Source organism: Temnothorax nylanderi, unplaced genomic scaffold (assembly GCF_030848795.1).
Source record: "Temnothorax nylanderi isolate EJ_2023f unplaced genomic scaffold, tnyl_v1.0 TNYL_tig0077_pilon, whole genome shotgun sequence".
NCBI classification, from domain to species: domain Eukaryota; kingdom Metazoa; phylum Arthropoda; class Insecta; order Hymenoptera; family Formicidae; genus Temnothorax; species Temnothorax nylanderi.
The window spans coordinates 158,500-184,648 of record NW_027249139.1 but is presented as its reverse complement, the minus strand read 5'-3'; the positions used below and the strand labels follow the sequence as shown (position 1 = coordinate 184,648).

Genomic DNA, 26,149 nt, shown 5'->3' with positions numbered 1-26,149 from the left:
ACTAAGAAAAATTATAATAACAACTGTATGAAATTTAATAGTCTTATTTTATTATTTTATTAAAATATTCCGAACGTACCGTTTGGCCGTCGCTTTCGTATAACGGGCACTTTTGTCGTATCTTATGGAGTTCCATATTAATTTGTTTACTAAGAGTCGTTACAGGATTTCCACCTAGACCCGTGACCACCATAGCTCCTAAATCCGCAATATAATTTGATTTACGAAACGTGGCGATTCGTCCACCAACGCGATCCTAAAATGCAAATTAATAACGATCAGCAAAACAAGAGTAAACTCAAAAATAGATTAAAACAAGATAGTTGCTAAGAACTTACTCTAGCTTCCAACACAATTACTTCTAAGCCGAATTGTTGCATTTGTTGAGCTGCTGCCAATCCAGCAATACCAGCCCCTATTACAATGACTTTACCTAATTTTTTGGTTGGCAAGGGCTGCAACAGACAAATATAGATTACTCATTTCTCTGGTAACAAATAATATATATATATATATATATATATTGTATGATACCAATTGCAATATTGATTTAATATATTAAAATTGGAGGTGCTAACTAGCACTACTAAAACAGTTATTTGTCGAGTAACAGATCCAGTTAGTTAACAGTTATATATCATATAAGTACTAAAATTTTACACATGTAAAATATTTCTTAAATTACCTTAAGACGTTTAAACATTCCGAAATTTATGAAACCATGTCGCTCTAAAAAGGCATGAATCCTACGAGCGAGCACTGTATCACTATTATAAGGCGATTCAATTTGCGGCAATGCATTTTCGATGATTAACTGTTGCTTAGGATTTTCCAGCCAAATTTGCAACTAAAATTTAATCGCATTAGAGAAAGAGCGATAAAATCAATTAGCTTAAATACTTACAAGTCTATTTCTAATATGTAAGAACACTTTCTGTGTTTGCGGCGGTCCACCGGCGATGTCGGGGAAACAAGCAGCTTCGGTGGATGTCAATTTATCAAATGGAAGACGGCTTTGAAAGGCTGCGCCTTCCAATCCGTTCAACAATGCCTTCACTACATGTACAAATATAAATTAATATCTCTATTAACATTACGAGGTTCAAATAATTAATTCTCAAAATTTACCATGTGGATCTTCGTGATCGCTCTCTTGATCATCATCTTCCTTAATCTCGGCTTTTGAGGCAGAAGGTACAGGAGCAGGCACTGTAGACTCAGATTCCTTTTTTGCCTCCAGGGGAGCTTTCTTCTCAGGTGTTACGAGGCCAGTTTTAGATTTCTCTGATGTATCCGAAGCATTCTCGTCTTCCAGCTGATTATACTTTTCCTCCATTTCTCTGTACTCCACCTATGATCGACGATAATGTAAATAGTCTCTTCTGACATTAAATACTTATATTACATAAATAAGAAAAGTTATACCAATAAAAAATGCTTAAAAGTAAAATAACAAATATAACTGTAAGTTGCTAGATGATAGTAACTAAGTAAATATGTATCACCAAATGATATATTATCCCACAAATGTGTATGTAATGAAAAAAAAACTGTTTCTTTTTTTACAAAGAAAATGTCATGAAAGAAATGTCATGAATGGTCATGAAATATCAGACAAGACTCATTCGTCTCATTTACTTATCGCGTGAAAGATAAAGCACAAGCCGACCAGCGTATCAACGTCAGGATCGACGTTTCGTTTAACCGCAAACATCGAAACCATTATTCTCGGATGAATCTTAATGGGAGGGAAATGCAAAAGACGCGCACCTTTGCTCTTTTCCTGCGACTCATGTCGTGCTGGTTGTTTAAACGTCGGCGGATTATTTAATATCGGTCCGGAGTAATCGTGGCGAGAGCCTCGCGAGTTTGTTTTGATGCTTGAAACAGCCGGCACATACATAAACCCAAGATCGGCAGTCACGGAGTAACGCGACGCGGGAAACGCAGCGCCCGCGCCGTCGTGAAACACTTGGAACCCGTCAGGCGTCAACCCGACGCGTTCAGTAGACGAATCCGATGAACATCCGTAGATAAGTGGAGAACTAGAGAACGACGTGAACTGCGTCGGTAATCGCACCTGCACGTTCCAATAGGCCTGTTCGTTTTAAGCTGAACTTCCACATTTCATCCTTTCTCTTTTTCTCTCCAACGATTGAATCCAAAAGCCCCTTGACACAATGCCAGGCAACAGGCAATAGGAACAGGAAATAACCAAAAAATCGTTAATTACAACCTAAAAAATTCGAATACTATGATTGGTTGGCAACGGGCAATAAGCGCAGAATTTCCAACGTGACGGAAACTCTGTGTCTATTGCCTGTGTCACTGTTTATTCTGCATTTATACATAATTTCTGATTTCTATTCCATTCCCTGTTCCTATTGCCCGTTGCCTGGCATTGTGCAAGGGGCTTAATGACTGCAATTCCATAATGATTGCAAACCTAATCATTGCAATTCCTTGACCTCCTCTCGATGACCTGAGAATCCTAAGATGATCTAAATTAGAGCTTATATATGCGATAGAATAGATATGTATTGCGCCTGTTCGTTTTAGCAGTTTTAGCTGAACTTCTTGCACGATTCATCTTTTCTCTTTTTCTTCTCACTTTGGAGAGAAAAAAAGAAAAGATGAACTTTGCGTTCGAGTCAGCCGGTCGATTCTGTATCTTGGGACGAGGTGAAAATTACAAAAGTGAGGAAATTCACTAGAGAATCTACAATTTCATTTGTCGAAATCTAGTAAATCTGTTCACTTTTGTAATTTTCACCTCGTCTCAAAATACAGAATCGACCTCCAGCTCAAACGAACAGGCCTAATATACATATATCGATCACATGAACATACATATATCTCCAATTTGTCACATCATATACAGGGTGTTATCGCATAATAAATGATAAGCTCTAACTTAGATTGTCTCAGATTAGGTCACTCAAGGAATTGCAGGTTGCAAGCATTAGGTTTGCTTCCTTCCAGTTGTATATACGTGACATTCTCCCTACTTTTGAAAGATTCACATTTATTGTGATACTGAAATCAGGATCTATATTAATTTATTTACAATGTCTGAGATAACTGTACGAAAAGCTAGACGTGAGGACTGTGAACTCATTAGAGCACTCATACAGGTATATATAATTTTGTCGAAAAACTGATGAGAAGGTTAAACGATATATGAAGAATATCATTTTGCAGGAATTGGCGGACTTTGAGAAGATACCTGACGGTCCGCAAATTGATTCTAAGAGTGAGATTTATGTATATATACTTGTATATTACTGTATAATCTCCAAAATAATGTCTTACTTAGAAAAAAAAAAATGTTTATGTTTACAGCCTTAGAAAGAGATGGCTTCGACGGGCAGCCATTATTTTTGTGTAACGTGGCAACATCTAATGAGAAGATAGTTGGATATACTGTCTCTTATTACACTTATTCCACATGGTGTGGAAAGTCCATGTATCTGGGTGACATCTACGTGACGCCGGATTTTCGAGGGAAACATGTCGGCAGCATGCTTCTCAAAGCAGTCGCGAAGGTACAACGTTTAATTAGGATTACGGATTACGATACGTGATATGCGCCTGATTGTGAAATATTTTGCAGGAAGCAGTTGAGAACGGCTGTCACAAATTGGACTTTGTGGTTCTCAACTGGAACCCAGCGCAAGAGTTTTACAAGAGATTTGGAGCCAGTGATGTGACAGTCAACGAGCAGTGGCACTGTTATTATTTCTCTGAAGGAGATTTAAAAAGAATAGCATCTGATTGCGAATAACGTAAAAGTATTTTGATTAATTTTGGCAGCGGCAATTATTTCATTATATACATATATGTATCTAATGTACATGAAATAAACTTCAAAATTAATAAAAGTTTAACAAAAAATTCCATATAAATTGTTTTCTTAATTTGAAGTAATATACATATACTGTATTAAATAATACATGAATATTTTGTTTTTAATTTTTTTCAGTCAAATCCGTCTACACGTCCTTTCGTTTTTCAATTTAAAACACATATGTCGTCCCTGATTTCGAAACGCATGAGATACTTATAGTGACTTATACCTGAACTTTTTGTACTCTTTGTCTTTTCTCTTTCTCTCCTTGCATTTAATTGCATGCAAGGAGAATACGAATTACGAATATCATTTTAAGTGCAAAAAGTATGACATAGTGCAGCTACAAAGAAGAGATCCTAGGCCGGTATTCATTAATTCATAGTCGGTTCTTATATTTAAGACCGTCTTAAGTACAATCTTAAGATGTCATTAACCAGAGCCGTATTAGCACCTTAAGATATTACTTAAGACGGTCTTAAAATAAGATCCGACTAATGAATACCGGCCTTGGAACCCGTCAACCCGACGCGTTTAGTAGACGAATCCGATGAACATCCGCAGATAAGTGGAGAACTAGAGAACGACGTGAACTACGTCGGTAATCGCACCTGCACGTTCCAATAGGCCTGTTCGTTTTAGCTAAAACTTGCACATTTCATCCTTTCTCTTTTTCTCTCCATTCTCCAACGATTGAATCGTAATGACTGCAATTCCTAATGATTGCAATTCCTTGACCTCCTCTCAATGACCTGAGATAATCTAAATTAGAGCTTATATGCGATAGAATAGATATGTATCGCGCCTGTTCGTTTTAGCAGTTTTAGCTGAACTTCTTGCACGATTCATCTTTTCTCTTTTTCTTCTCACTTTGGAGAGAAAAAGAAAAAAGATGAACTTTGCGATCGAGTTCAGCTAAAACGAACAGGCCTAATATATATATCGATCACATAAACATACGTATATTTCCAATTTGTCACATCATATACAGGGTGTTATCGCATAATAAATGATAAGCTCGAACCTAGATTGTCTCAGATTAGGTCACTCAAGGAATTGCAAGTTGCAAGCATTAGGTTTGCTTCCTTCCAGTTGTATATACGTGACAGTCTCACTACTTTTGAAGGATTCACATTTATTGTGATACTGAAGTCAGGATCTATATTAATTTATTTACAATGTCTGAGATAACTGTACGAAAAGCTAGACGTGAGGACTGTGAAGTCATTAGAGCACTCATACAGGTATATATAATTTTGTTGATAAACTGATGAGAAGGTTAAACGATATACATGAAGAATATCATTTTGTAGGAATTGGCGGACTTCGAGAAGATGCCTGACGGTCCGCAAATTGATTCTAAGAGTGAGATTTATGTATATATACTTTATTACGCTATGAAGTATCTCCAAAATGATGTCTTATGAGAAAAAAAATGTTTACATTAACAGCCTTAGAAAGAGATGGCTTCGACGGGCAGCCATTATATTTGTGTAACGTGGCAACATCTAATGAGAAGATAGTTGGATATACTCTCTTTTATTACACTTATTCCACATGGTGTGGAAAGTCCATGTGTCTGGAGGATATCTACGTGACGCCGGATTTTCGAGGGAAACATGTCGGCAGCATGCTTCTCAAAGCAGTCGCGAAGGTATAACGTAATTTAATTAGGATTACGGATTACGATATGTGATATGCGCCTGACTATGAAATATTTTGCAGGAAGCAATTGAGAACGGCTGTCACAAAGTGGACTTTGTGGTTCTCAACTGGAACCCAGCGCAAGAGTTTTACAAGAGACTTGGAGCCATTGATGTGACAGTCAAGTACCAGGGGCACTGTTATCGTTTCTCTGAAGAAGATTTAAAAAAAATAGCATCTGATTGCGAATAGCGTAAAAGTATTTTGATTAATTTTGACAGCGGCAAATTATTTTATTATATAAATATATGTATCTAATGTACATGAAATGAACTTCAAAATTAATAAAAGTTTAATAAAAAATTCCATGTAAATTGTTTTCTTAATTTTAAGTAATATACATATACTGTATCAAATAATACATTGATATTTTGTTTTTAAATTTTTTCAGTCAAATCCGTCTACACGTCCTTTCGTTTTTCAATTTAGAACACATGTGTAGTCCCTCATTTCGAAACGCATGAGATACTTTATAGTGACTTATACCTGAACTTTTTGTACTCTTCGTCTTTTCTCTTTCTCTCCTTGCATCTAATTGCACGCAAGGAGAATACGAATATCATTTTAAGTGCAAAAAGTATGACATAGTGCAGCTACAAAGGAGAGATCCTAAAGCCACCTTTCAACGGACTTGCGCACTGGCACTACTGCGCTGATTGCGCAGTGAGCAGTTGTAAATAACGTCCGAGTTCGTAAAAAAGGTAAGTAATTTAATTCTGTGTTTCGGGCGCGCACAGCTGATTGGACAATGATGCCACACGTAAGATGTATTATTTACATTTACATTTTGTCTTGTTATTAACAATAATTAACTACCGTTTGTTATATCATTTCTTGAACGTGTCGAAAAATGCTTAACTCGAATCGTGTTTTTGTTTTCTGTACGAGTACGAGATAATTTGACGGTGTACAGAATGCAAAGGTTTATTCGCCGAATGTATGTTATATCGTGAATATTATGTGTTACAGATATCAAACGGACTGCGGATATTAAATGCCACCACAAGTTGTTACCGAAAAGTGCCTAACAGAGAATTCTTCTATTGGTTAACCATAATATTTAACAGGTATTTGACAAAACTTATCGTTATATTGACTGCGATATTACTTGCTGACACGTAACTTTTAAAGTGATAATTGATAATTTATTTTCAGGGTCGACTACGATAGAATTCAGTCTGTCGGACCAGACCGTGCTTGTGCTGAGTGGCTCTTGAAGAACGGTGCAAGTGTTAGGTGGAAAGGTTTCTCGGAACATCTGAAAGATTACAATAAATTGCTATTAGAAGAAAATCGATGTTACATTCAAGCGGTAGATGCTACAGATTCTGGAATAACTCATGTAGGATTTCCATATTTTGGTTAGTATCATATTAAACGTATACACACGTGTGTATATATAATATAATAAATTATAACATTTTTTATTTGTTGACAATTGAGATATTGCAACGGAGAATCTTTGATAACAACAGTTACTAAATACTTGATATAGTTTAAAACTAGATATTAATCTAGAATTTCCATTGGATAGAGCCATCAAAGTATTAAATGTACTTATATTATGATTAATATTGTAATCGTGATAATAATTGCAAACTGTTCTTGGTTAAAAAAGAATTCTTATCGTATATTACAAATAAATTCTTATTCATCATTGTATCTTTAGATATATTTATAATGGATAATATTGGTACTAACAAAAATGCAGTTGGTTGCAGGTATATCGACGAGATAAAACTCATACGTTGTTATTACTTATATAACACTGCCTTGCCATTATTATCGGCAGTGAAGGATTCCCTAACTACTCTTGAAATCGAAAATTGTAAGAGTATAACTGATGAAGGAGTGCGCAGTTTGAAAAATCTCAAGTAAGCGTTTTATATTATTATATTATTTTGTTAAATGTATTAAAGAATACTATTTTTTCAATGTTTGTTAAATTAAAAGGAAATACAATTTAAATATTGAATTCTTCTTTCTGTATTTTATAGAAATTTGAAGACTCTAAAGCTCGCTGGTATACCATATCTGGAGGATAAAGCTTCACTTAGGAAAGAGCTTGTAGAAGCTCTGCCAAATTGTACAATAGAACTGGAATAAATTATATGGAACATCGATAGGACCTATGCACAGTAAATGTCCAGAATTTTTAATTATTAATTTTTTTAACGTGTACATATAACGTTATTAATATAATGTACAATTTATAAAATAATATTTAAAGAAATAAATAAATTAGAAATTGATATTTGCTTTTTTAGGTATCCCGTTCCACATTTATTATTTCATATTACATTGTATCATTTCCTGAGTGGCAGTCATACTTAAATTTGAGCTCTGTATAGTTTTCACAATTCTCGAATTACAACAGATTTTCAACAATGCCGCAAGAAATGAATGTTTTGTGTTGTTATTCTTGCAAAATGTATCAAGTAAGTTTTAGTTTGAAGTGAATATCGTTAACAGTAACGTTCGTTATAACTTATAACTTTTAGTAATTCGTTTCCTTTGCATTTTTATAGGTACATATAGTGAAAAAAGCACGCAAATGGCAGTGCAAGTTGTGTAATGCAAAGCAATCTGTACGGCAGGTACATGTTTAAAAATTTATTAACGATGACAAATAAGACAACTTAATATAATTCTTAAATACTTTAAATTAAATAAAGTATTTAAGAATTATAATAAGATGTACAAAGTACCTACATCTGAAATACTAAATAAAGTATTTAAGAATTATAATTATGTTGTTTTTATTTCTAGATATATTTTCAAGGATCTGGCAAAGATTGTCGCCTTCGCGTCCAGCACTTGAATTATTTAAAGGCAAATAACACATCATTTTCCTTACATCCTGAGCAAGAAAACAGCAATGATAGTTGTAACGCTACAAATATTGCTCAAGAATTAGACATTGATAAACCTACTGAAAATAAATCGGCAAAATATCTAGATTCGCCGAAGAAAGAAAATCCGTCTGATGCAGAAGATTCATCTTTTGATAATATCCGTGAAGTTCAAGATACTATAACAAATGAGAAATCTCCATGTAATGCTGTAAACAATGATTTACGTAAATTCGAAAACACTTTAGATGATTGTAATTTTGAAAGTGAAGATATTGCTAATAAGACAGAGAATCCAGGTTCTATAGGCTTTAATTATAATTCTAACATCGAAGATAAATGCAATTTGCAAGATAGCGATAAATCAAGCAGGGATTGTAATGATGCTGCTAATATTTTTGAAACTTACAGTGAATTAGATGATCCTCTCATTTAATTTTCTTCAATGATCGATATGCTGTTCTTGTGTAAATTAACAAAATAGTAATGCAGGAACTATACTATTTAATTTAAATATAAATTAATCATTTTTCTGAAAAGTAACATTTTTTATTACAGAATTTAATACATAAAAAATTCAAGAAAATATATGTCAAATTGTTTTATCCATAAATTTCAATATCCTATAATTTCAATTAAATGCATAAATTATTTACCTACTTCTCATTACCTATATACATACATATGTGTGTGTTTGTGTGTGTGTGTGTGTGTGTGTGTGTGTTTTTGTGTGGTAACTAAATATTTTTAATTTAATATTTTCTATATAAAGAGAGTAATACCGCAGAGATAAAATGTTTTTCTTCTAAATTCTAGACTTAAAAATACATTGTTTCCTTTTGTTACATTTCTTTTCTGAGAAAAATAAATGAATAACAGTTCAGTATATAATGCAGAGTTCTTCAGGAAAGATAGAATGCTAGTTGTAAGATTAACACACACTGTTGATACATAAATTCTTAAATTCTAATCTAAAGTAATCTAAATTCATAAACTGTATCAAAGGGATTCATGCAATATGTCATAGAAATGTAGATAATTAAAAAACAATTATGTAGCAATATATAAAGACAGTATATGTTAAAATATGTATGAATATTTCATGTTTATCTTTATTTCTTACTAGTTCTATATATTATATTAATATATGCCAGCATTCTATTTTTCCTTAATATGTATTATACCAATAATTATTCTGCTACACTAAAACAGCTGTGTTAAAACAATATGGTAACAAATATAATATTTATCGTTAGATTAAAAGAGTTATAAAGTCCCGAATAGAAGTGTTGTAATTACAGTAATATTTATAGTTTTTAAACAATTTTAAAAATTCAACTAAAGCTCAGATCATTTTCTTGCTTTAGAATCAATATCAAGATGTAGAAAGAATATCGATGCTTATAAATGTTTTGGCAGTGCATTACGTAAGAACATGTGTACATTTTGTCATAGAAAGGTAACGGGAGAGCTAAAAAAATGGCAGCGTTTGATAAACATTTCTGATTGTTACCCAAATAATACAATGCAGAAAGATTGCAATTGGCAAGGGAAGATAAAGTTATTCTTTTCGTTGTGCGTTCAGTCTTCTATTACACAGCTGATTTCAGTAATAGTATGCTGATAAATACTTCTCGCAGTAAGAAATTTTCAGCAAAAATGTATATTGACATTGGTTGTTATCGACATGTTAACAGTGAGGAAAGTAATATGTATATTGTCAAATTTACAGTTTAATTTATTAATTTTTAAACAAATGCAATTAGTTATAACGCATATTTTAAAAATCACAAGCTATTATTAGACATTAGACATTATTAGAAATTATTTGCGCGTATAATTATTTTTCTCACTAAATATTTGCTTCAAAAAACAAATAAATTATCATAAAAAACATTTATGAAATAGAACAAAATCACCTAACTACGTCTTTAATTATTCATAGTCCTAATTATATAAAATTCATATAAATTATATAAAAATTACATGTTTTGTATATTTATAAATGTGCTCCACACAGTGCATATAATATTCCTACAGTTAAATCCGACAGTTGCCATAAAATGTATTGAAAACATGCACAATGTGGATGATAAAGATCTAATAAAATCGAGTTATTAATTTAACCCTAGGTATACACTCTGGGTTTTCCGAGACCCCAGATGAAGTTTGAATTTCTCTTCAATAGCTAGTAATTGCCGAAGCAATCAATTGTTTGTCAGTTTTGCAATAATTAACACGTAAAATAAGTCAGGAATCTTTCAGACCCCAGTGTGTATTTCGTACAACTTTTTTTGCAAGTAAGTATATTTTTTAATTCATTTTATTTCCAATTCATGAATTTTTATTTTTTAACAAAAATCCTAACTTTTATATCTGTCTGCAAAACCGCCAGAAGATAGAAATGTTCATCATTTTTGGAACCTTGTAATTTTGATGATAATCCAATATTATCGACAAATTTTTTTTTGTACATTGAAATGTGCTCTTTCAAAATCTGAATCTGAACCCCAGTGTGGCTTCTACGTATGCAAAAAATATGTATACCTAGGGTTAAATATCAGTTAATATAAGCTCGGTTTCTTCGTTATTCATTACTAAATAAATTAGATTACTAAATGCATTGCGAAATCAATATATACTTAAGGCAATTTGTCACGCAATTGTTGAAGCGTAAAAAAAGATAGATCAGTATTGATGTCTAGAACTATGACGTCGGGGATTTATTGAATCTTGATGATGTCGCCAGTTACTTTGCCAGCTTCTATTGCGCCTATTCCAACTGAAACAAAAATGATATTATTGATATTAAATTCATATTTAATTAAATTATTTTAAATGTTTAGAAATATTTCTATACTTACTTCTGTAACTTCTTTCGTCTTTTATTAGGTGGACTGCCAAGTTCGCTTTCGCGTATAATTTGTAACGCTGAAGGTACAAACATCTCTTCTGCTAAAACAATTTATAGGATTAGTGTTTAATATGTAACTAAATTCTTTACGAAACGTACCGAATGCATCACTGTATTTTCTTTTCGAAATATATCGTTGATGTTGCTGCAGTTGTGGCATAGCCTCTCTAGCATTACCGACTGTACAATCCCATGTACCTTTACATCCCTTCAAGTGTTCCAATTGATCATGCAGATATGATCTTTCAGAGGATGTCAAAGATGACGCTCTATTCCATTGTTCAAATGGATCTGACAAAAAAATTAAAGTAATATCAATTATTCGCTCGCGAGATTTTATTCCTTAAAAAAGATTTCTTTCATACACACCAAGTCTTAAATTGTAATATGTCACTAATCCTGTGGTAAATTCGCAGTAAAGGAAATCGTGCGTCTTGTTAATTGTACGTATGCATGAATACGTGTTATTATTAGCATTCATGCAAAAGCAAAATGGCCCGGCATTCCACAGAGGTGCGGTACGCCAGTGATCGTTATCGTGCTCGAAGCAGTTCATTTTTTCCGTCAGGCACTCCTTTTCCAGCTTGGCTTTCTTTCTGAGCTTTTTCTCCTTCTTCTTTAAACGCTCCTCCTTCAATCTTCGTCTTTCCTCCCTAGCAATCTCCTTCTCATCTTTCTTTGTATCCGGCTCACAATAACATTTATGTCGCGCTTCTAACGGCGTGTTTAGCATCGGCGGCAGACGTCCGTTGTTGCTTGTTGTAGTTATACCTACGGTAAAAACGGTTATTACGGTTATTAAAACCGGTAAATACGGTTATATGATAAAAAAATACTCTTTAAAGATAGAAACGGAGACTAATTAAAATTTATAAGTAACCTTGCTTGTGTTTTCTATCAGGAGATTCAAGAATGGTAACGTCGATTCTCGCTGGTCCGAGAATACCCGATGTCCTGTTCTTTTGTACTTTAGGATATCTCTTCACTGACGGCACAGTTGTCGTGACAGATGAATTCCTAGGTTGATCGAAACTTTTATCGATAGGCAGATTGGTTCTTGGCACTTCTGTCATGTGTGTCGAAGTCATTGTTACAGTCGTTCCGGATTCAGTAACTGCAATCGATTCCGTAGTACGATCTTCGTTGAAGTCGTTATTACTCCTGGAAACTCCGGAATACTGGGTTTCTTGTCTCGTACTGCTTGCTTCTGTGGTAGCAGGAACAGTCGTAAATTTGTGACTGTAATTGTGCCTCTCGCGAGTCGTAGGATTTTGCGGAGACAATGTCACATCGCTGGTAACGTATGTTGTATTCACGCGCGGAACATCATCGTGTACGCTATTCGTAAGTAGCGTATTGTTTCTACGGTGATGATGCGTTTTCCGACGTCTCTGCGGCTTATCTTCTTCGATTTCCGTTCTGTTTGTAGGTATTTCCTTAGTTTTCTGACGGCGAGGCGATTTCTTTGGCTTAACTGTTGTTAGAACCGTTGTTGCTGACGTTTCGCTGATAGTTTCCGTGGTAAAAGTTTCGATAAGAGTTGTACCGTATTTATCAGGTTTTTCTTCCGTCGTCGACCCTTTTTCATCCTCCGGAGTTGTATTAATCTTCGTAACGGACTCCGTGGTCGCGTTCACGATAATATCTGCAGTAGTAACTTTATCGTGCTTTTTATGATGGCGGCTCGCGTGCCCCTTTGGAGGATGATGGTGAGTTTTGTGCAAACTGTGAGTTTCCTCTGCGTCAGCAAGTTTCTCCTCGTTATCCAGAAATTGTGGCCGTTTGATCATTAAATGTCGGCGAATCTCCTGCAAACACCGCAACGTTATTACCAATTTTTATTAAAAAGCTATATGTACATTATATACATTGTATTGTATATATAACGTATTAATATATATTTATACAATTTACTTTCAACGTTTCCAATTGCATTCGCATCTCTCGGATTTGCTGTTCGATCTCCCGTCTGGATATTCGCCACTCATTAGGATCTCGATATATAGCTTGAGTACAATTTACACCTCCTTCCGGTAAAACCAAACATTTTGGCGATAGTGACTTTCCTACTTCGGACGACAAATGACGAACTTGAGTTTGCTAAAATGATAAAATGATTCTTATTATTCGGTGACATATGTAAAATGACATTAGTGTGAAATCGTCGTTTTAAACGTTACCTTTAAGTCATCTAGTTCTTCCTCTATACTTTCCATAATCTTTGTGACGTGTTCTATAGTATCCTTCTTCGTGACACTTCTCCGTACCCTCCTATGCCTTTTTATTACGTCGTTCACATTTAATCGACCTTTAACAATCTTGTCTAAAGTGGGATCAAAGTCGTTTATCGAATAGCCGTAATCCAAGTAGTCGACAATGTATTTGTTTAGTTCGTCAGTTTCATCGTCATCAGTGTCTTCAATTCTTGTCTTACTGCCGTTCCTGAAATATACGTCATCCATAGACCATGATAAGAAGTTCCTCCGAACTTCGTGATATTTAATTATAATTTTCGTACCCTTCAAGATCTTTCCTATATTCCCCGTTCACCTCCTGCGCCGGCATATCTAACTCCTGCATCGTGTCATCGTCGTCTTCCTCGTCAATCGCACGTCTGTCTCTGTCATCCAAGTTAATGTCATTATCAGATTCCTCATTACTTTCCTTGGATATGATATCACTCGATACTTCTCGCTTGCCTAGATCAAATTATTTTCGTTTAATTTATTTAATTCAAATTTTCCTTATTTCGTAATAATTATCTCATTAATTTTAGGGATACTTAGGATGCTAAAGTCGACCTCAAATTTATCAGGAAATAGCTTTACTATTGATATTTCTATTTCTTTTTTTAGATTATATAAAATACAAAATAGATCACATAATAGATTATATAAAAATACAGGAAAGAATAGTAATGACGATGGGGACACTCACCTCGTTTGGTGAAGTATCCCGCAGTATCATCGTAAGGATCCACAGGCCGACGATCCCTCGTGAAACCATATCTCTGCCCGTCGTAATCGTTGGACTCGAGCCTCGTGTAGATCACGCCGTTAGGGGTGAAACAAGCACACTTCTTGGACACCCTCTGTGGCAGCGGGGGTGCCGCGTACCTGCACTTGTGCCGTCGCCAGCGGTGCCCGTCCTTCTCGCATCTCCACTTCTGCCCAGGGAGACAATCGGTCTGCGCTTCCGGTCGCGAGCACTCCGCCGTGAGACGCTCGTGCTTCGTCGCGTAGGGCGCGTGCATCGGATGCACCCTATTGTCGAGATGCGGATCTATGCCTGGAACACGAATGCATGATCATGCAGCGCGGCGATGAGAAATCTATTCCGGATTAACTTTGTTAATTAGATTATTTCTCGATATGCTTTCAGAGATCTCGACGCAATCTTTTTAAAAGAATTTCTTGAAGTTTCCGTTTCAATATTACGCGGCTTTGTTAATATTCATATTAATATTTGTGACTCGCTTCAGCGAGAAAGCCGAAGTGGTCACAGGATGAAATCTAGTCTCTAATGAAAACGGAGTGGTTTATGGTACTTGGAAAACGGAACCACAGAGAGATTGACATGACGACTTCATATATGCAAACAAACATCCGTAAAGTTAAATATAACGTGACGCAGAAGCATGGAATCCAGCGTCCTCGAAACTTGATGTCCGCGACGACGAGGAGGAATTAGTCAATAATGTTACTGCGGATTCTATCGCGAAGGAAAAAAATAAACCGTCGGGATCAAGCGGACTTAGAACTCGAACATTGCGTGTTTCCTTGCATAAAACTTTTTAAAAAGAAGAAGAAGAAGAAGAAGAAGAAACCGTTCCAATTCTTCACGCGAGATTCCGCGCGTTTGGAGGAACGTCGTCGTCATCGATACATCGTATATGTATAATGCTCTTACACGTTTATCGCCGAAAATACCCTCGCGACAAAGCGCTCTCCCGATAATCTCGAGAGGAGGATAAAGGGAGGAGGGATGCGCGCCCCGTCTCGATCCCGAGGACCGTGTATTTATGCTAATGCATACCAGGGAAAGAACTCGTTCCTCCGCGCGTGTACGCGTAATACGCGACGCACAGCATCTGGCGTAACGGTAGGTTTTATAATGTAACGCTGCTGCATGAGCCCGGAGCATCTGCTCTTGTCGTCGAACCCCAACGGATCTATCTATCCGGATTCTCGTGAGATCAATGTCGCGAGACCCTGTCTCGACGCTTCCTGTACATGCATATTTGTGAGCGGATTAAATCAGTCATTTTATAACGTACAGTTGGCACTTTTTAATTTAATTTTTCTAGCAGTAAAAGAGAAAAGAGAGAATAAAGTGATTAATTGGCGATAATTTACGCTCGGCTTCCATTAACTAAATTTAATATTGGGTATGATTTGCAATATAATAAATTTATACATAACCATCGGCTCGCAAATTCCAATAATCCGACAAATGTAATAAAGCCCCATCAATTAATTATCCACTTGATTATCCATCTGTACATTAGCGTCAGAGCCTCGGTCATTTATTCGATTAGAACACATCTAATTTTCGTATTACACAAAAGTGTTTTATGAAAGTAATTACGCGTAAAAAATATTTCCAAAAAACTGTCGACGATAATTAAAATGTGAGATGATCTCGTCGCGATCGATAGTCGAATAAATCCGGATCTCTAAAGCGGATGACTCACTCGTTTCATCGATCATCGAGTCCTCGAAATCCTCGTCGTCCGAGATATCCTGATCGCTTCCGGTGTCGTTCTCCGTAAATCGATGTTCCGTTTCGGTGTCCTCTGGATCGGCGATATCATCGTCTTCCTCTTCCGGCGCCGAGCTCGATGGCCGTTTGGCCTGGGTGGCATTTTGCCTCCTGGCTTCCCGCGCCTTCAACTCAGCGATGGATTCCGGAGTCTCACGGCGGCCGGAGGACTCGATCAGGAATGTGTCGGGCCACTTGAACTTCGACCTTCGGCCGTGCTTGCTACTGTAACGACGGGCTTTACTCGCAAGCGAGATCGATACGACGCGGGAGGCTTACTTTGAGAAAAAAAAAATATTGCACTTCGCGATAGAGAGGGATTATTACTGTTATAATAATTTAATGGAGCTACATGACGGAGATTTTAACTCGCTACAAGGTAAAGCCTGCAAAAAGTCACGCTGCAAAAAGGGCGTTTTAACAATGTAACTTCGTCTAACAGAGTCAGAAAGTTCTGACAAATTAATGAAGTTATAAAACAGGAATTTCAGCTCGGTATGGACTGAAATCCGATTACGTGACCTGCATTAAAGTTGGAACATTAAGCTCTAACACTCAATCGGAAATTATTACATTGAGAATTCATCGTGGGAATCGCGCGTGTGACATAACGCGTTGTAATAAATGATCATTGATCAAGCTCCGGAGGTCAATGTACCAACATTCAAGCTGTTATGTACCAGCGGCGAGAAAAACAATAAGATAATTGAATTTTCTAAATAAAGTTTTGCTAAAAGTCTCGGCTAAAATAAAATTTCATTAAGAACATTTTCAGGAAAATACAATCCATTTCACTGGATAGCTGCCAAGTTTACAAACTTGATCAATATAAGTAAATAGGTAAACGATTTCTCGAATTTTGTGAGATTTTTGCAATGATACATTCCGCGTAATATCAACCAAAAGATGAGAGAAAATATTTAAAGTATGAACACACTTTCATTCTTTATTAACATATGTTAATTAATATTAATATTAACGTATGTTACATATCTTTGTGCTTTTGATTTACGTGCATTGGAGATGCTATTAAAGTGCAATGATACGGCGAGCTTAAAGATTTAAGTGCACGATCTCATAAGAAAAACCGCCGACGTACTCACTTGAGAAAGAGTTTCTTGAAGGAACGACCATCCATCTGTGGTGGCGTTTCGACGCCGGCGATATCCAGGAACGTCGGCGCCAGATCGATGTTCAAAACTATGTCGTCTACTCTGCAACGTTATGCGGATGTTTTATTATTGCATATTACGACTCAATACCGGGCCTTACACTTCCCGACGTTTATTTGTTCTTAAACGAGTTTCCGCGAACAAAAGCCAACGTACAAAAGTTTCCGCGGGTAACAGCATTATAATGATCTCGCCGCAACTTCATACGTCCAATAAACCTCTTATAGCCATATGGCTGTACTTTTAGTGCGTCTCAACTACTTGACGTAAAGAACGTTTAATGATCTCCCGACATTTATTGATGTTTACTTACTTTCGGAGATATTAGACAGGCAGTAAGGAAGTTAAAAATTTTATAGCGTTATTACAAGGAACGATTTTACTCCTTGGTTGGATTTAAGTCTATTCCAGCTTATATTTATCTGAGGATAGTGTGTAAATGAATCATTTGACTGATTTGACTGATTTGATAATAATTCACAATAATTCATTTGATAATGTAAATAGAAACATAATTGGAAAGAGAAAATATGTTCTCTTTCTACGTTTCTTCTATTGATTTACAATTAATATAATTATGATCTACACAAGATTAATTCAAAAATTTAATTAATACTTTACAATTCCTTCCTATTGAAGATTTTTTCTATAAGGATGCAGCATTTTCGGGAAGATTGATTCAATTTTATAAAAATACTATTCGTTCTTTTAGACATCTGCTTTCTCGCAGTTTAGTTTCCACATGCATATCCACGAGCATAATTCTCATAAACTCTCTGCGGTTCGGAATAAAAGAACATTTTTTTACCAAAATTAAAAAAAAAATCGAAATTTTATTAATTTCTAATCAAATTCCCATAACAATGAATATCTAAACTTAAATATGTAATTGCGACTTACATGGATCCAGGTTCGATACCAGGACCTCTAATGAGGAATGGCACCCGTACGTCGAACTCGAACGGGAAACTCTTGCCTTTTATAAGTCCGAACTGCCCCAAGTGATATCCGTGATCGGACGTATAAATAATATACGTATTATCCAGTTCACCCAGATCCTTCAATTCTTGATAAATCTGTCATAAGATAAATGTATCGTATACTTGTATTAAAGTCTAGGACTTTCGTCAAAGATAATTCTCCGGAGATAAAATGACTATAGCTAGATTTCCTTTTAGATGTCAAACTTTCGAAATAATTATACGCAAGTGTTGAGTGTACTCTATCTACATAAATGCGTACCCTATCTACAGCAGCATCGACACTTTGCAAGGTTTGCAGTCGCTTTGTCATTAAGAGATCTGTGAACTGTTTGTGAATGGGCTGCATCTTCTGCGTAACTTGGAGTATCCATTGTTTGTCGGGATTCGGTGCGTAATCATATGCTGGCGTGCTGAAATGCAAAAATGCAGACATTATTTAATTATGCGTATCTCACAAATACATGTAAAATTTAATTCTTCTTTTCTTTATTAGAGAAAACGGTTTGAATAAATATTTTCTGACAGAATTTAGTCAGAGTTTAAGTTTTTATCTTCAACGAGAAATTATTACGAGCAGTATATAGACAAACTTGTTAAATAAAAAGTAAGATAAAATAATGTATTGTTATTATTTACTGATAAATTATATTAGAATAATAATTAATATAAATAGATAATAACAATTGATATAACATACATAATATGGATAATTTATATTAATTAGAATAGAAATAAATCTAAATATATAAATAGTTGAAAATTCGATTTTGATATCGATAAGTATCATCTACTAGTTAAATCGCATTATACTGTATGCATATTATACTGTGCTAGAAAACGTGAAATGCACAGCTAAAAAATATTATTGTTTTAATTATTCTCTTCCAAATGTCCGAAATAATTTCTTTTATAAAAGTTCTGAACATATATCTCAAAATGTCCTTATAACATGTTTTTGTGTTATAGAAAGAGATATCTGTAACTAAACAGTTTTCCAATCATCAGTTTTCAAGATATGAAAATGATTTACGACTTCGATTTTAAATCTATATAAGGTCCCCTTCAATTCTATTTTCCTTCTTACGCAAGAAATCGACCGGCAGTTAATTCATTGTTACGTCGTGAAATCTCGCCACGTGACGCTATCCGTAATCACAATCGCGATCCGCTAGTTGCGAAGTTTTAACGAGAACCCGTCTGGATTTAGGAACGTGTAACACAGTTTTATCTCAGGAATCCTTGACAGCTAGACCGAAATTGAATTAATCCCCCGTGACCGGAGCGTGAGATCGCCGATGAGACGGCGGAGTGAGAATCATAGGTGGACGCGGCTAAGCTCGAGACCCTTACCGCCTCCTTCTCCTCCTCCAATTACGCGAGACACGAAATTATGGATAATTGGCCCTTCACCTTCCTTCACATCCTTTATTATAGAAACGCTCATACTCCACGCAGGATCTTTGTCTCATTGACGGGTTTTTATACTTTTTATGTATAACAAAAACAGGTTTCCAATTATGCATATGTTTCGAATTTCAAGAAAAATAAACAACTAATAAAAAGTAAAAATATATACTACATTTTTAAATATATTCTTGAAAAGAGAACACAAGATTTTATGTATTTATCCATTATAGTTTACGTAATTAGTTCATTTCTCATCTCATCTCATTTCATCATCATTTCTAAACAAAGGTATGTATATTAAACTCGAATCTATCGAAGTTTATTGTTGTCGCTTTTCCGTGATGCTGATTGGTTCTCTTGCTGCGCTTACTTCGTGAGTGGTTGTCATAGTTTATTTTGACAGTTGTGTGTATCAAAGGGTTAATATTATAATAGTGTCATAGTAACAGTATAATATTAAAGCTAAATAGCGCGCGCGTAGCGCACGTTTGTGTGTCTAGTAATATAAAAAATAAAACAATTTTAAAAGAACTTTATTTATAATAGAAATATTTAATTTGAAACAATATATTTAATGCTAAAATTAAAAGATTACATTAAAAAAATATATGCAAAGATTTCTATAGATAACTGTATCTTCATCATGCAATGGCATTTAGATTATGGTAAAATCGTAATTGTAATTTACTTAGATATTAAAGATACGTAGCAAATTTGGCATAGAGCAGATTATATAAATTAAAGTACGGAAGTTGCAATATTTGATATGTAGTGTTCATACCAATCAGATATGATATATAGATTTAACTTTACGCTCTGTGTGTTACGGCTAATAATAATTACTAACAATTATAATTTATATTTATTTCAGTATATTAATGCGACAAACTTTACAAGAAATCAAAAATTTAAGGTGTCACTTTGTGCTAGATGTATTTATTTCTGTTCCTGTTGATTATAATTAATTGTGCGTAATTATATTATTTAGAAATTATTTAGATTTAATCCCATCTAGATTGTAAAAGTTGATAATCAAGTAAGTACGATTGTTGAATATGACAAATGCTGTCTGGCTGATAAAATCGTGAGCACTTAAATAGCCGAACGAAAAAATATCCATCCATATAATGACTTATAAAAGAGCTGCGCAACGATACTGAAACTGTCGTTAAAGAGTTAGAGAATCCCCGTGCAGGTAAAGAACGTGACTAAGCTAGTGAACTTGAGTTCTTTATTTTTTAAGCTTTTTTTGATTATTCAGCTTTGTAACACTTATAAAAAAAGCTTAAAAAATAAAGAACTCAAGTTCACTAGCTTAGTCACGTTCTTTACCTGCACGGGGATTCTCTAACTCTTTAACGACAGTTTCAGTATCGTTGCGCAGCTCTTTTACCATATATAGTACCTGCGCAACGATACCGAAACTGATGTCGTTAAGGAGTTAGAAAATCCCCGTGCTGATGACAATTTATGTTTGTTTTAATTTATTGGTGGGGTAAAAGCAAAGCTTGTAAAGCCCCACACTTCCAAAAAATAAATATCCCTTGAAAAAATATATATATACATTTCATATATCTTCTGTCTATTATAACCAATTGTGTGTACTTTTGTATACGAGAAATTATTTATGTCTAACTCCATCTGGAGTGTGAAAGTAACACAATCACACATATACACAGGAAAACACGATTGTTGAATACGACGAATGTGTTGTCTGGCTGACAGAACTAGCATGTAAATATAGCCGAATAAAGTGGCTGTCCATAGATGCCACGAAGCTTCCTGGTCAAGAAAGAGAAATATACGTTTTTCTCTGTACGCTGCTATAACGTTGCTCAATGATTATCTTGTAATTATAAAATCGAAATGTCAATTTAGCGATAACCACTAACATACATATACTTAAAGTCCGCTGCTTACTAAATGCAAAGTCAAAACGATTTATTCCCGTATCGCGACAATAACGTCATATATAGCGTTATAGCTTCGAGGAATACGCAGTGTGATATCCAGCGTATTTACAAGCGCGAATTACCGGTAATTAAAGCAAAATCACAAAGTGAGTAAGCAAGATAGAGCCGTTTACAAATCGCGCATGATTCTTTAAACGATGAGAAACGCGCTTTGCTTGTCGAGCAATCATTCGATGTCGATTGTGACTATCGAGAAAAATTCGAGCAACATTATCACGTGATTAATCAGCGCGATAGCTTGTTTTATTTTGAGCTACTGCTCAAGCAGAAACGGAAAGGAATCGCTGTAGCTGTGCAGGAAACACAATTTAAGCTAAAAGAGGCTATTACCCAGATATTTTTTTTACAAAATCGTGGGTCATTTAAATATAATGTATTAGATTTTCCAATTTCTCGTTGTATAGGCATGAAGTCGCACCGAAAATAAATGTCGTAAAGAAATATGGATAAATATAAAAGGATATACGATTGTTCCACGACTACAAATATTGAGAAGTAAAAAGAATCATCGAACATTATTTACTCCACGGTATGTATCACGTACTATATAGAATGCTGAAAAGATCATCAAGTTTTAATATATTTAATTAAAATCGCCAATTTATGTGCAATCATTCGTTGTAAGTACTCATGCAAGAAAGCCGAATTGATGATTCATGTCAAGTAATCATTTGCAGCTACGATCTATTCCACAGATTTATCAATTGTTATGCTTATTGTTAGCAAATAGAAATGACGCCCGCAGTCTTTATTGAGATGTCACCGATTAGTGCTAAACGAAATTAAACGTTTTTTTTATGCACGATTGATGGCGCATGATGGTCTCATCCTGGCAAAAAATCACCAATCCTGCACGCGCGCGCGTGCGTCCGACTTCACCCCATCACATAACTGTTATAAATAAGTATCGATATATATGTACCATGTATATGATGATGCACAAGGATACAAGGAGAATACGCGAAAGTGGAAGTAAAGGGGGAAACCTTGTTATATGAGTAATATATCTTAAGTCGCGTAATATATTACGCGTAAAAGAGTCACGGCAGTCTCGCGCTGCGCGTGTATGTACTTGGCGCGAGACACTACCGTGTCTCTTGAAAATAAAGTATAAAACTGAAAGAAAACCCTTTTAATTGACTTCAATTCAATATTTTTATACGATAAATAATGAAAAATCTGTTACAAATGTATCTGCGGAAGAAATGTTATCGTAAAAAACCAAACATTAAATTCTCCGACTCTTTTCTATGTTATACTGTTTTATAAAATAAAGAACTCAAGTTCACTAGCTCAGTCACGTTTTTGTATCCGATGATAATTTATGTTTGTTTTAATTCATTCGTGGGGCGAATCATCAAAGCCCCACACTTCCAAAAAATATCTTTAATAGATTGTTGAGAAGATATATATACATTTCATATATCTTCTGTCTATTATAACCAATTGTGTGTATTTTTGTACACGAGAAATTATTTATGTCTGACTCCATCTAGAGTGTGAAAGTCGATGTAATTAGGGAACGACTGCTCAACATGTACGTCATCACGTAAACACACTTTGCGAGATATGTAATATATATCTCATCGTATTATCGTAATATTAAAATAAAATATGAAACTTACATAAAATCCTTTTAAATGTGACTTTAATTCAATATTTTTACACGATAAATGATGAGAAAATCTGTTTTCGTCAAAAAATCATATACGGTTCTGTTTAAAAAAAAGGAAGTATAATTGCACTTTACAAGTGTATCTGCGGAGAAAATAACATCACAGAATCATGCATCATTGAACTGTCGGATTTTTTCTCTATCATTCATTTTTTTCGTCCATACATACCATACACCGTACAACAAGTTATAACCAGCGTATCTATTATGTCTCGGGTGTTATATGTATAGTAAATATTTTTTATCAAAAAATAAAAATTTACATGGTTTAGTGCACTAAATGCATCACGAATGAGAGAGAAAACAAAGCAGATATTTTTTGAAAAAAGCGAGAACAGGAGCCAAGTTTAAACTAAAACTCTGCCATTTATATTAATTCTATCGTATCTATTCGATCTTTTCGCATCCGCTCGTCCGTTTATCGCCGTAAATTCTTTATACTTTACTACGTAGATTTAATACAAAATGCGTGACACGATCGCGTCAATGATCGTAAATCCATTAATCGAACCTGACGCCGAGGAATGCGTGAACATTTTTTGAAGTCATTATAAATTGTTATAATCGATGTCGGATCTATAAGATTCTAGATAAACTGTGTTACTACTTTTCTGCGAATCGAAAATTCACAATCAAGAAGAAGACGACCGCGTCAATCTCGAATGGAGAATGCTGCCATCGTGTCTCCACAGTGTAACCACGTACGGGTCACTCATTTCGTCTCGACTCGACTCCTTAATTGCGGCCTATGCTGCGTTCGCCGTCTCGCCCCATGACCACTTAACTCGCCCGCGAGACACAGCAAATTATATTTACACCCAGACGAGTGTCATATCGCTTGCTCTCTTATATCCTCGTTCGTCTCCACGCGACTTCCTTCTTTTGGTAAAGAAGAAGCGTATGATTTGATGACGCGGACAAATTGGGGACGGATAAAATGCAAACATCCCGCAAAAAAACGATGGTCAAATCGATTGCATGCATAGTATTTGCACATAGTATTTAATTATCATATTATATTTTTTTGTTTAACAAGAGAGCGCATTTTTAGTAAGAGCTGCTTTTAGATAAATATATACAGGACGTCACCAGAACGATCATGTTCTTTTTTGATAAATATTATACTGGATGTTTTGAAATTAGTACAAATCGGATATCATCAATCTCTATAATAAATATGTGAGTATAATTTTATTAACTCATTAAGTCCTAGGACATCCCTACGTGCTTTTTTGTTGTAAATCCTTATAACTCGGGATTTACAATAAGTTTTCCTAATCAAAATTTTTTAACTACAATTGGTATTTAAAGGTGAAAAGAGTTGCTTTTTCCGAAAATCTAGTCCGAGTTACAAGAATTTAACACAAAAAATCGCGTAAGAGCTGCTTCAAGCCTTCTAGGACTTAATGGGTTGAGCGAAATATTTTTGTATTAAAATCAAATTTTCGGCAATCTCAATCAGTATAATTACATTAATAAAGGTTGTTACCATTTTTTCAAATTCACAAAATTTAATTTAAATCTTTCGTTCATAGATCATAAAAGTGTCGAAGCAAGTTGCACAAAAATGACGAACCCAAGTTCACTAACTCAGTCAAGTTCTTTATCTGATGACAATTTATATTTGTTTCAATTTATTGGTAAGACTACATATAAACCCCATCTTCCAAAAAATATCATGTGTGTACATCGCGCATCGCTACGAAATATATGTACATTTTTCTGTCTATTATAACTAATGTGTGTATTTTTGTATACGAGAAATTATTTGTCTGACTCCATCTAAAGTGTGAAAGTCGATGTAATTAGGGAAATACGACTGTTAAATATGTACGTCATCGTACTTTACGAGATATGTAATATCTTATCGTAATATTAAAATAAAATATGAAACTTACATGAAACCTTTTTAAGTGACTTTAATTCAATATTTTTATACAATAAATAATGAACAAAATCTGTTTTTGTCAAAAAATCATATACGGTTCTGTTTAAAAATTAAAAAAAGTAAATATAATTGCACTTTACAAACGTATCCGCGGAAAAAGTAACATCATAAAAAATCAAACATCATTAAATTCTCATATGTTTTTTTCTCTGTTATACTGTTTTATCGGAAAATGAAAAACCCAAGTCCACTAGCTCCATAGAGATATAAGACTAGAGTGCGCGAGTCATATGCTAGCACGTAAGAGGCTGCGATATAGAAATAGAAAAAGAACGCTGCAGTATGGGCCCCTTCTGTCAGACAAAGACAGAAGGGGCCCATACTGCAGCTTTTTCTTTCTATTCCTATCGCGAAAAGACAGCTTTCTCTTTCTATTCCTATATCGCCTTTTCAGCTCGCTTGCGCACTCTAATCTTATATCTCTTTGACTAGCTCAGTCACGTTCTTTACCTGATGACAATTTATGTTTGTTTTAATTTATTGGTGGAACAAGCATGCAAGCTCCACCTTCCAAAAAATAACAGTCGTTGCAATAATATAAAATAAATAAATAAATAAATAAATAAATAAATAAATAAATAAATAAAATATATACATACATTTCATTTATCTTCTATTATAACCAATTGTGTGTATTTTTGTATACGAGAAATTATTTATGTCTAACTCCATCTAGAGTGTAAAAGTCGATGTAATTAGGGAAATACGACTGTTGAATATGTACGCCATCACGTAACCACACTACAAGGTATGTAATATATCTTATCGTAATATTAAAATAAAATATGAAACTTAAAGAAAACCCTTTTAAGTGACTTTAATTCAATATTGTTGTATGACAAATGATGAGAAAATATGTTTTCCTCAAAAAATCATATAAAAAGACGAGCGATGTTGCGAAACATGCAGATCG

General features: G+C 34.7%; 5 protein-coding genes across 12 annotated transcripts in view; 3 read left to right on the top strand and 2 right to left on the bottom strand.

Moving 5' to 3' along the window:
- Su(var)3-3 (lysine-specific histone demethylase Su(var)3-3) overlaps nucleotides 1-2,113 on the bottom strand; it is a 101,670-nt gene extending 99,557 nt beyond the window's left edge. Inside the window, exons 1-6 of the mRNA XM_071709461.1 lie at nucleotides 1,771-2,113; nucleotides 1,129-1,351; nucleotides 905-1,056; nucleotides 686-847; nucleotides 339-455; nucleotides 80-256 (exon numbers count right to left, since the gene is read on the bottom strand). Coding sequence (XP_071565562.1) covers nucleotides 80-256; nucleotides 339-455; nucleotides 686-847; nucleotides 905-1,056; nucleotides 1,129-1,351; nucleotides 1,771-1,794 — 855 coding nt within the window. The 5' untranslated portion in view covers nucleotides 1,795-2,113. The remainder of the gene's footprint in view (nucleotides 1-79; nucleotides 257-338; nucleotides 456-685; nucleotides 848-904; nucleotides 1,057-1,128; nucleotides 1,352-1,770) is intronic.
- A 778-nt stretch (nucleotides 2,114-2,891) lies between these two features.
- On the top strand, nucleotides 2,892-3,905 carry LOC139774291 (thialysine N-epsilon-acetyltransferase-like). Its single transcript, XM_071709464.1, has 4 exons — nucleotides 2,892-3,134; nucleotides 3,202-3,253; nucleotides 3,343-3,545; nucleotides 3,614-3,905. The coding sequence occupies exons 1-4, from the start codon at nucleotides 3,069-3,071 to the stop codon at nucleotides 3,782-3,784; spliced, it is 492 nt and encodes a 163-aa protein (XP_071565565.1). The 5' UTR covers nucleotides 2,892-3,068; the 3' UTR covers nucleotides 3,785-3,905.
- A 944-nt stretch (nucleotides 3,906-4,849) lies between these two features.
- LOC139774290 (thialysine N-epsilon-acetyltransferase-like) lies at nucleotides 4,850-5,859 on the top strand. Its single transcript, XM_071709463.1, has 4 exons — nucleotides 4,850-5,091; nucleotides 5,161-5,212; nucleotides 5,299-5,501; nucleotides 5,573-5,859. Exons 1-4 carry the CDS (start codon nucleotides 5,026-5,028, stop codon nucleotides 5,741-5,743), a joined length of 492 nt encoding a protein of 163 aa, XP_071565564.1. The 5' UTR covers nucleotides 4,850-5,025; the 3' UTR covers nucleotides 5,744-5,859.
- A 320-nt stretch (nucleotides 5,860-6,179) lies between these two features.
- On the top strand, nucleotides 6,180-9,056 carry LOC139774284 (ATP synthase subunit s, mitochondrial-like). 3 transcript variants are annotated; one of them, XM_071709456.1, is made up of 6 exons: nucleotides 6,180-6,311; nucleotides 6,521-6,618; nucleotides 6,707-6,912; nucleotides 7,263-7,425; nucleotides 7,549-7,689; nucleotides 7,819-7,959. In XM_071709456.1, the coding sequence occupies exons 1-5, from the start codon at nucleotides 6,300-6,302 to the stop codon at nucleotides 7,655-7,657; spliced, it is 588 nt and encodes a 195-aa protein (XP_071565557.1). In that variant the 5' UTR covers nucleotides 6,180-6,299; the 3' UTR covers nucleotides 7,658-7,689; nucleotides 7,819-7,959. The 3 variants fall into 3 exon arrangements, with proteins under 3 accessions (XP_071565557.1, XP_071565558.1, XP_071565556.1); XM_071709457.1 differs by lacking the exon at nucleotides 7,819-7,959 and having other exon boundaries at nucleotides 7,549-7,803; XM_071709455.1 differs by lacking the exons at nucleotides 6,180-6,311; nucleotides 6,521-6,618; nucleotides 6,707-6,912; nucleotides 7,263-7,425 and adding exons at nucleotides 8,080-8,148; nucleotides 8,321-9,056 and having other exon boundaries at nucleotides 7,551-7,689; nucleotides 7,819-7,989.
- Nucleotides 8,928-26,149, bottom strand: part of Sulf1 (Extracellular sulfatase Sulf1) — a 74,948-nt gene continuing 57,726 nt past the window's right edge. For 3 of the 6 annotated variants that reach the window (XM_071709448.1, XM_071709449.1, XM_071709453.1), the window contains 13 exons: nucleotides 18,493-18,643; nucleotides 18,151-18,326; nucleotides 17,182-17,292; nucleotides 16,011-16,303; nucleotides 14,255-14,605; nucleotides 13,836-14,016; nucleotides 13,498-13,759; nucleotides 13,232-13,417; nucleotides 12,198-13,125; nucleotides 11,687-12,088; nucleotides 11,417-11,608; nucleotides 11,268-11,358; nucleotides 8,928-11,185 (listed from right to left, as the gene is read on the bottom strand). In XM_071709448.1, coding sequence (XP_071565549.1) covers nucleotides 11,092-11,185; nucleotides 11,268-11,358; nucleotides 11,417-11,608; nucleotides 11,687-12,088; nucleotides 12,198-13,125; nucleotides 13,232-13,417; nucleotides 13,498-13,759; nucleotides 13,836-14,016; nucleotides 14,255-14,605; nucleotides 16,011-16,303; nucleotides 17,182-17,292; nucleotides 18,151-18,326; nucleotides 18,493-18,643 — 3,418 coding nt within the window. In that variant the 3' untranslated portion in view covers nucleotides 8,928-11,091. The remainder of the gene's footprint in view (nucleotides 11,186-11,267; nucleotides 11,359-11,416; nucleotides 11,609-11,686; nucleotides 12,089-12,197; nucleotides 13,126-13,231; nucleotides 13,418-13,497; nucleotides 13,760-13,835; nucleotides 14,017-14,254; nucleotides 14,606-16,010; nucleotides 16,304-17,181; nucleotides 17,293-18,150; nucleotides 18,327-18,492; nucleotides 18,644-26,149) is intronic. The other 3 variants (XM_071709452.1, XM_071709454.1, XM_071709451.1) reach the window with 3 other exon arrangements.

Excerpts from the sequence above, each read along its gene's own strand:
- LOC139774291 (XM_071709464.1), top strand. The coding sequence starts at position 3,069 with ATGTCTGAGATAACTGTACGAAAAGCTAGACGTGAGGACTGTGAACTC. Across the intron at positions 3,135-3,201 it reads TCATTAGAGCACTCATACAG|GAATTGGCGGACTTTGAGAA; the intron begins GTATATATAATT and ends ATCATTTTGCAG. Across the intron at positions 3,546-3,613 it reads TTCTCAAAGCAGTCGCGAAG|GAAGCAGTTGAGAACGGCTG; the intron begins GTACAACGTTTA and ends AATATTTTGCAG.
- LOC139774290 (XM_071709463.1), top strand. The coding sequence starts at position 5,026 with ATGTCTGAGATAACTGTACGAAAAGCTAGACGTGAGGACTGTGAAGTC. Across the intron at positions 5,213-5,298 it reads TCCGCAAATTGATTCTAAGA|CCTTAGAAAGAGATGGCTTC; the intron begins GTGAGATTTATG and ends TTACATTAACAG. Across the intron at positions 5,502-5,572 it reads TTCTCAAAGCAGTCGCGAAG|GAAGCAATTGAGAACGGCTG; the intron begins GTATAACGTAAT and ends AATATTTTGCAG.
- LOC139774284 (XM_071709455.1), top strand. The coding sequence starts at position 7,939 with ATGCCGCAAGAAATGAATGTTTTGTGTTGTTATTCTTGCAAAATGTAT. Across the intron at positions 7,990-8,079 it reads ATTCTTGCAAAATGTATCAA|GTACATATAGTGAAAAAAGC; the intron begins GTAAGTTTTAGT and ends GCATTTTTATAG. Across the intron at positions 8,149-8,320 it reads CAAAGCAATCTGTACGGCAG|ATATATTTTCAAGGATCTGG; the intron begins GTACATGTTTAA and ends TTTTATTTCTAG.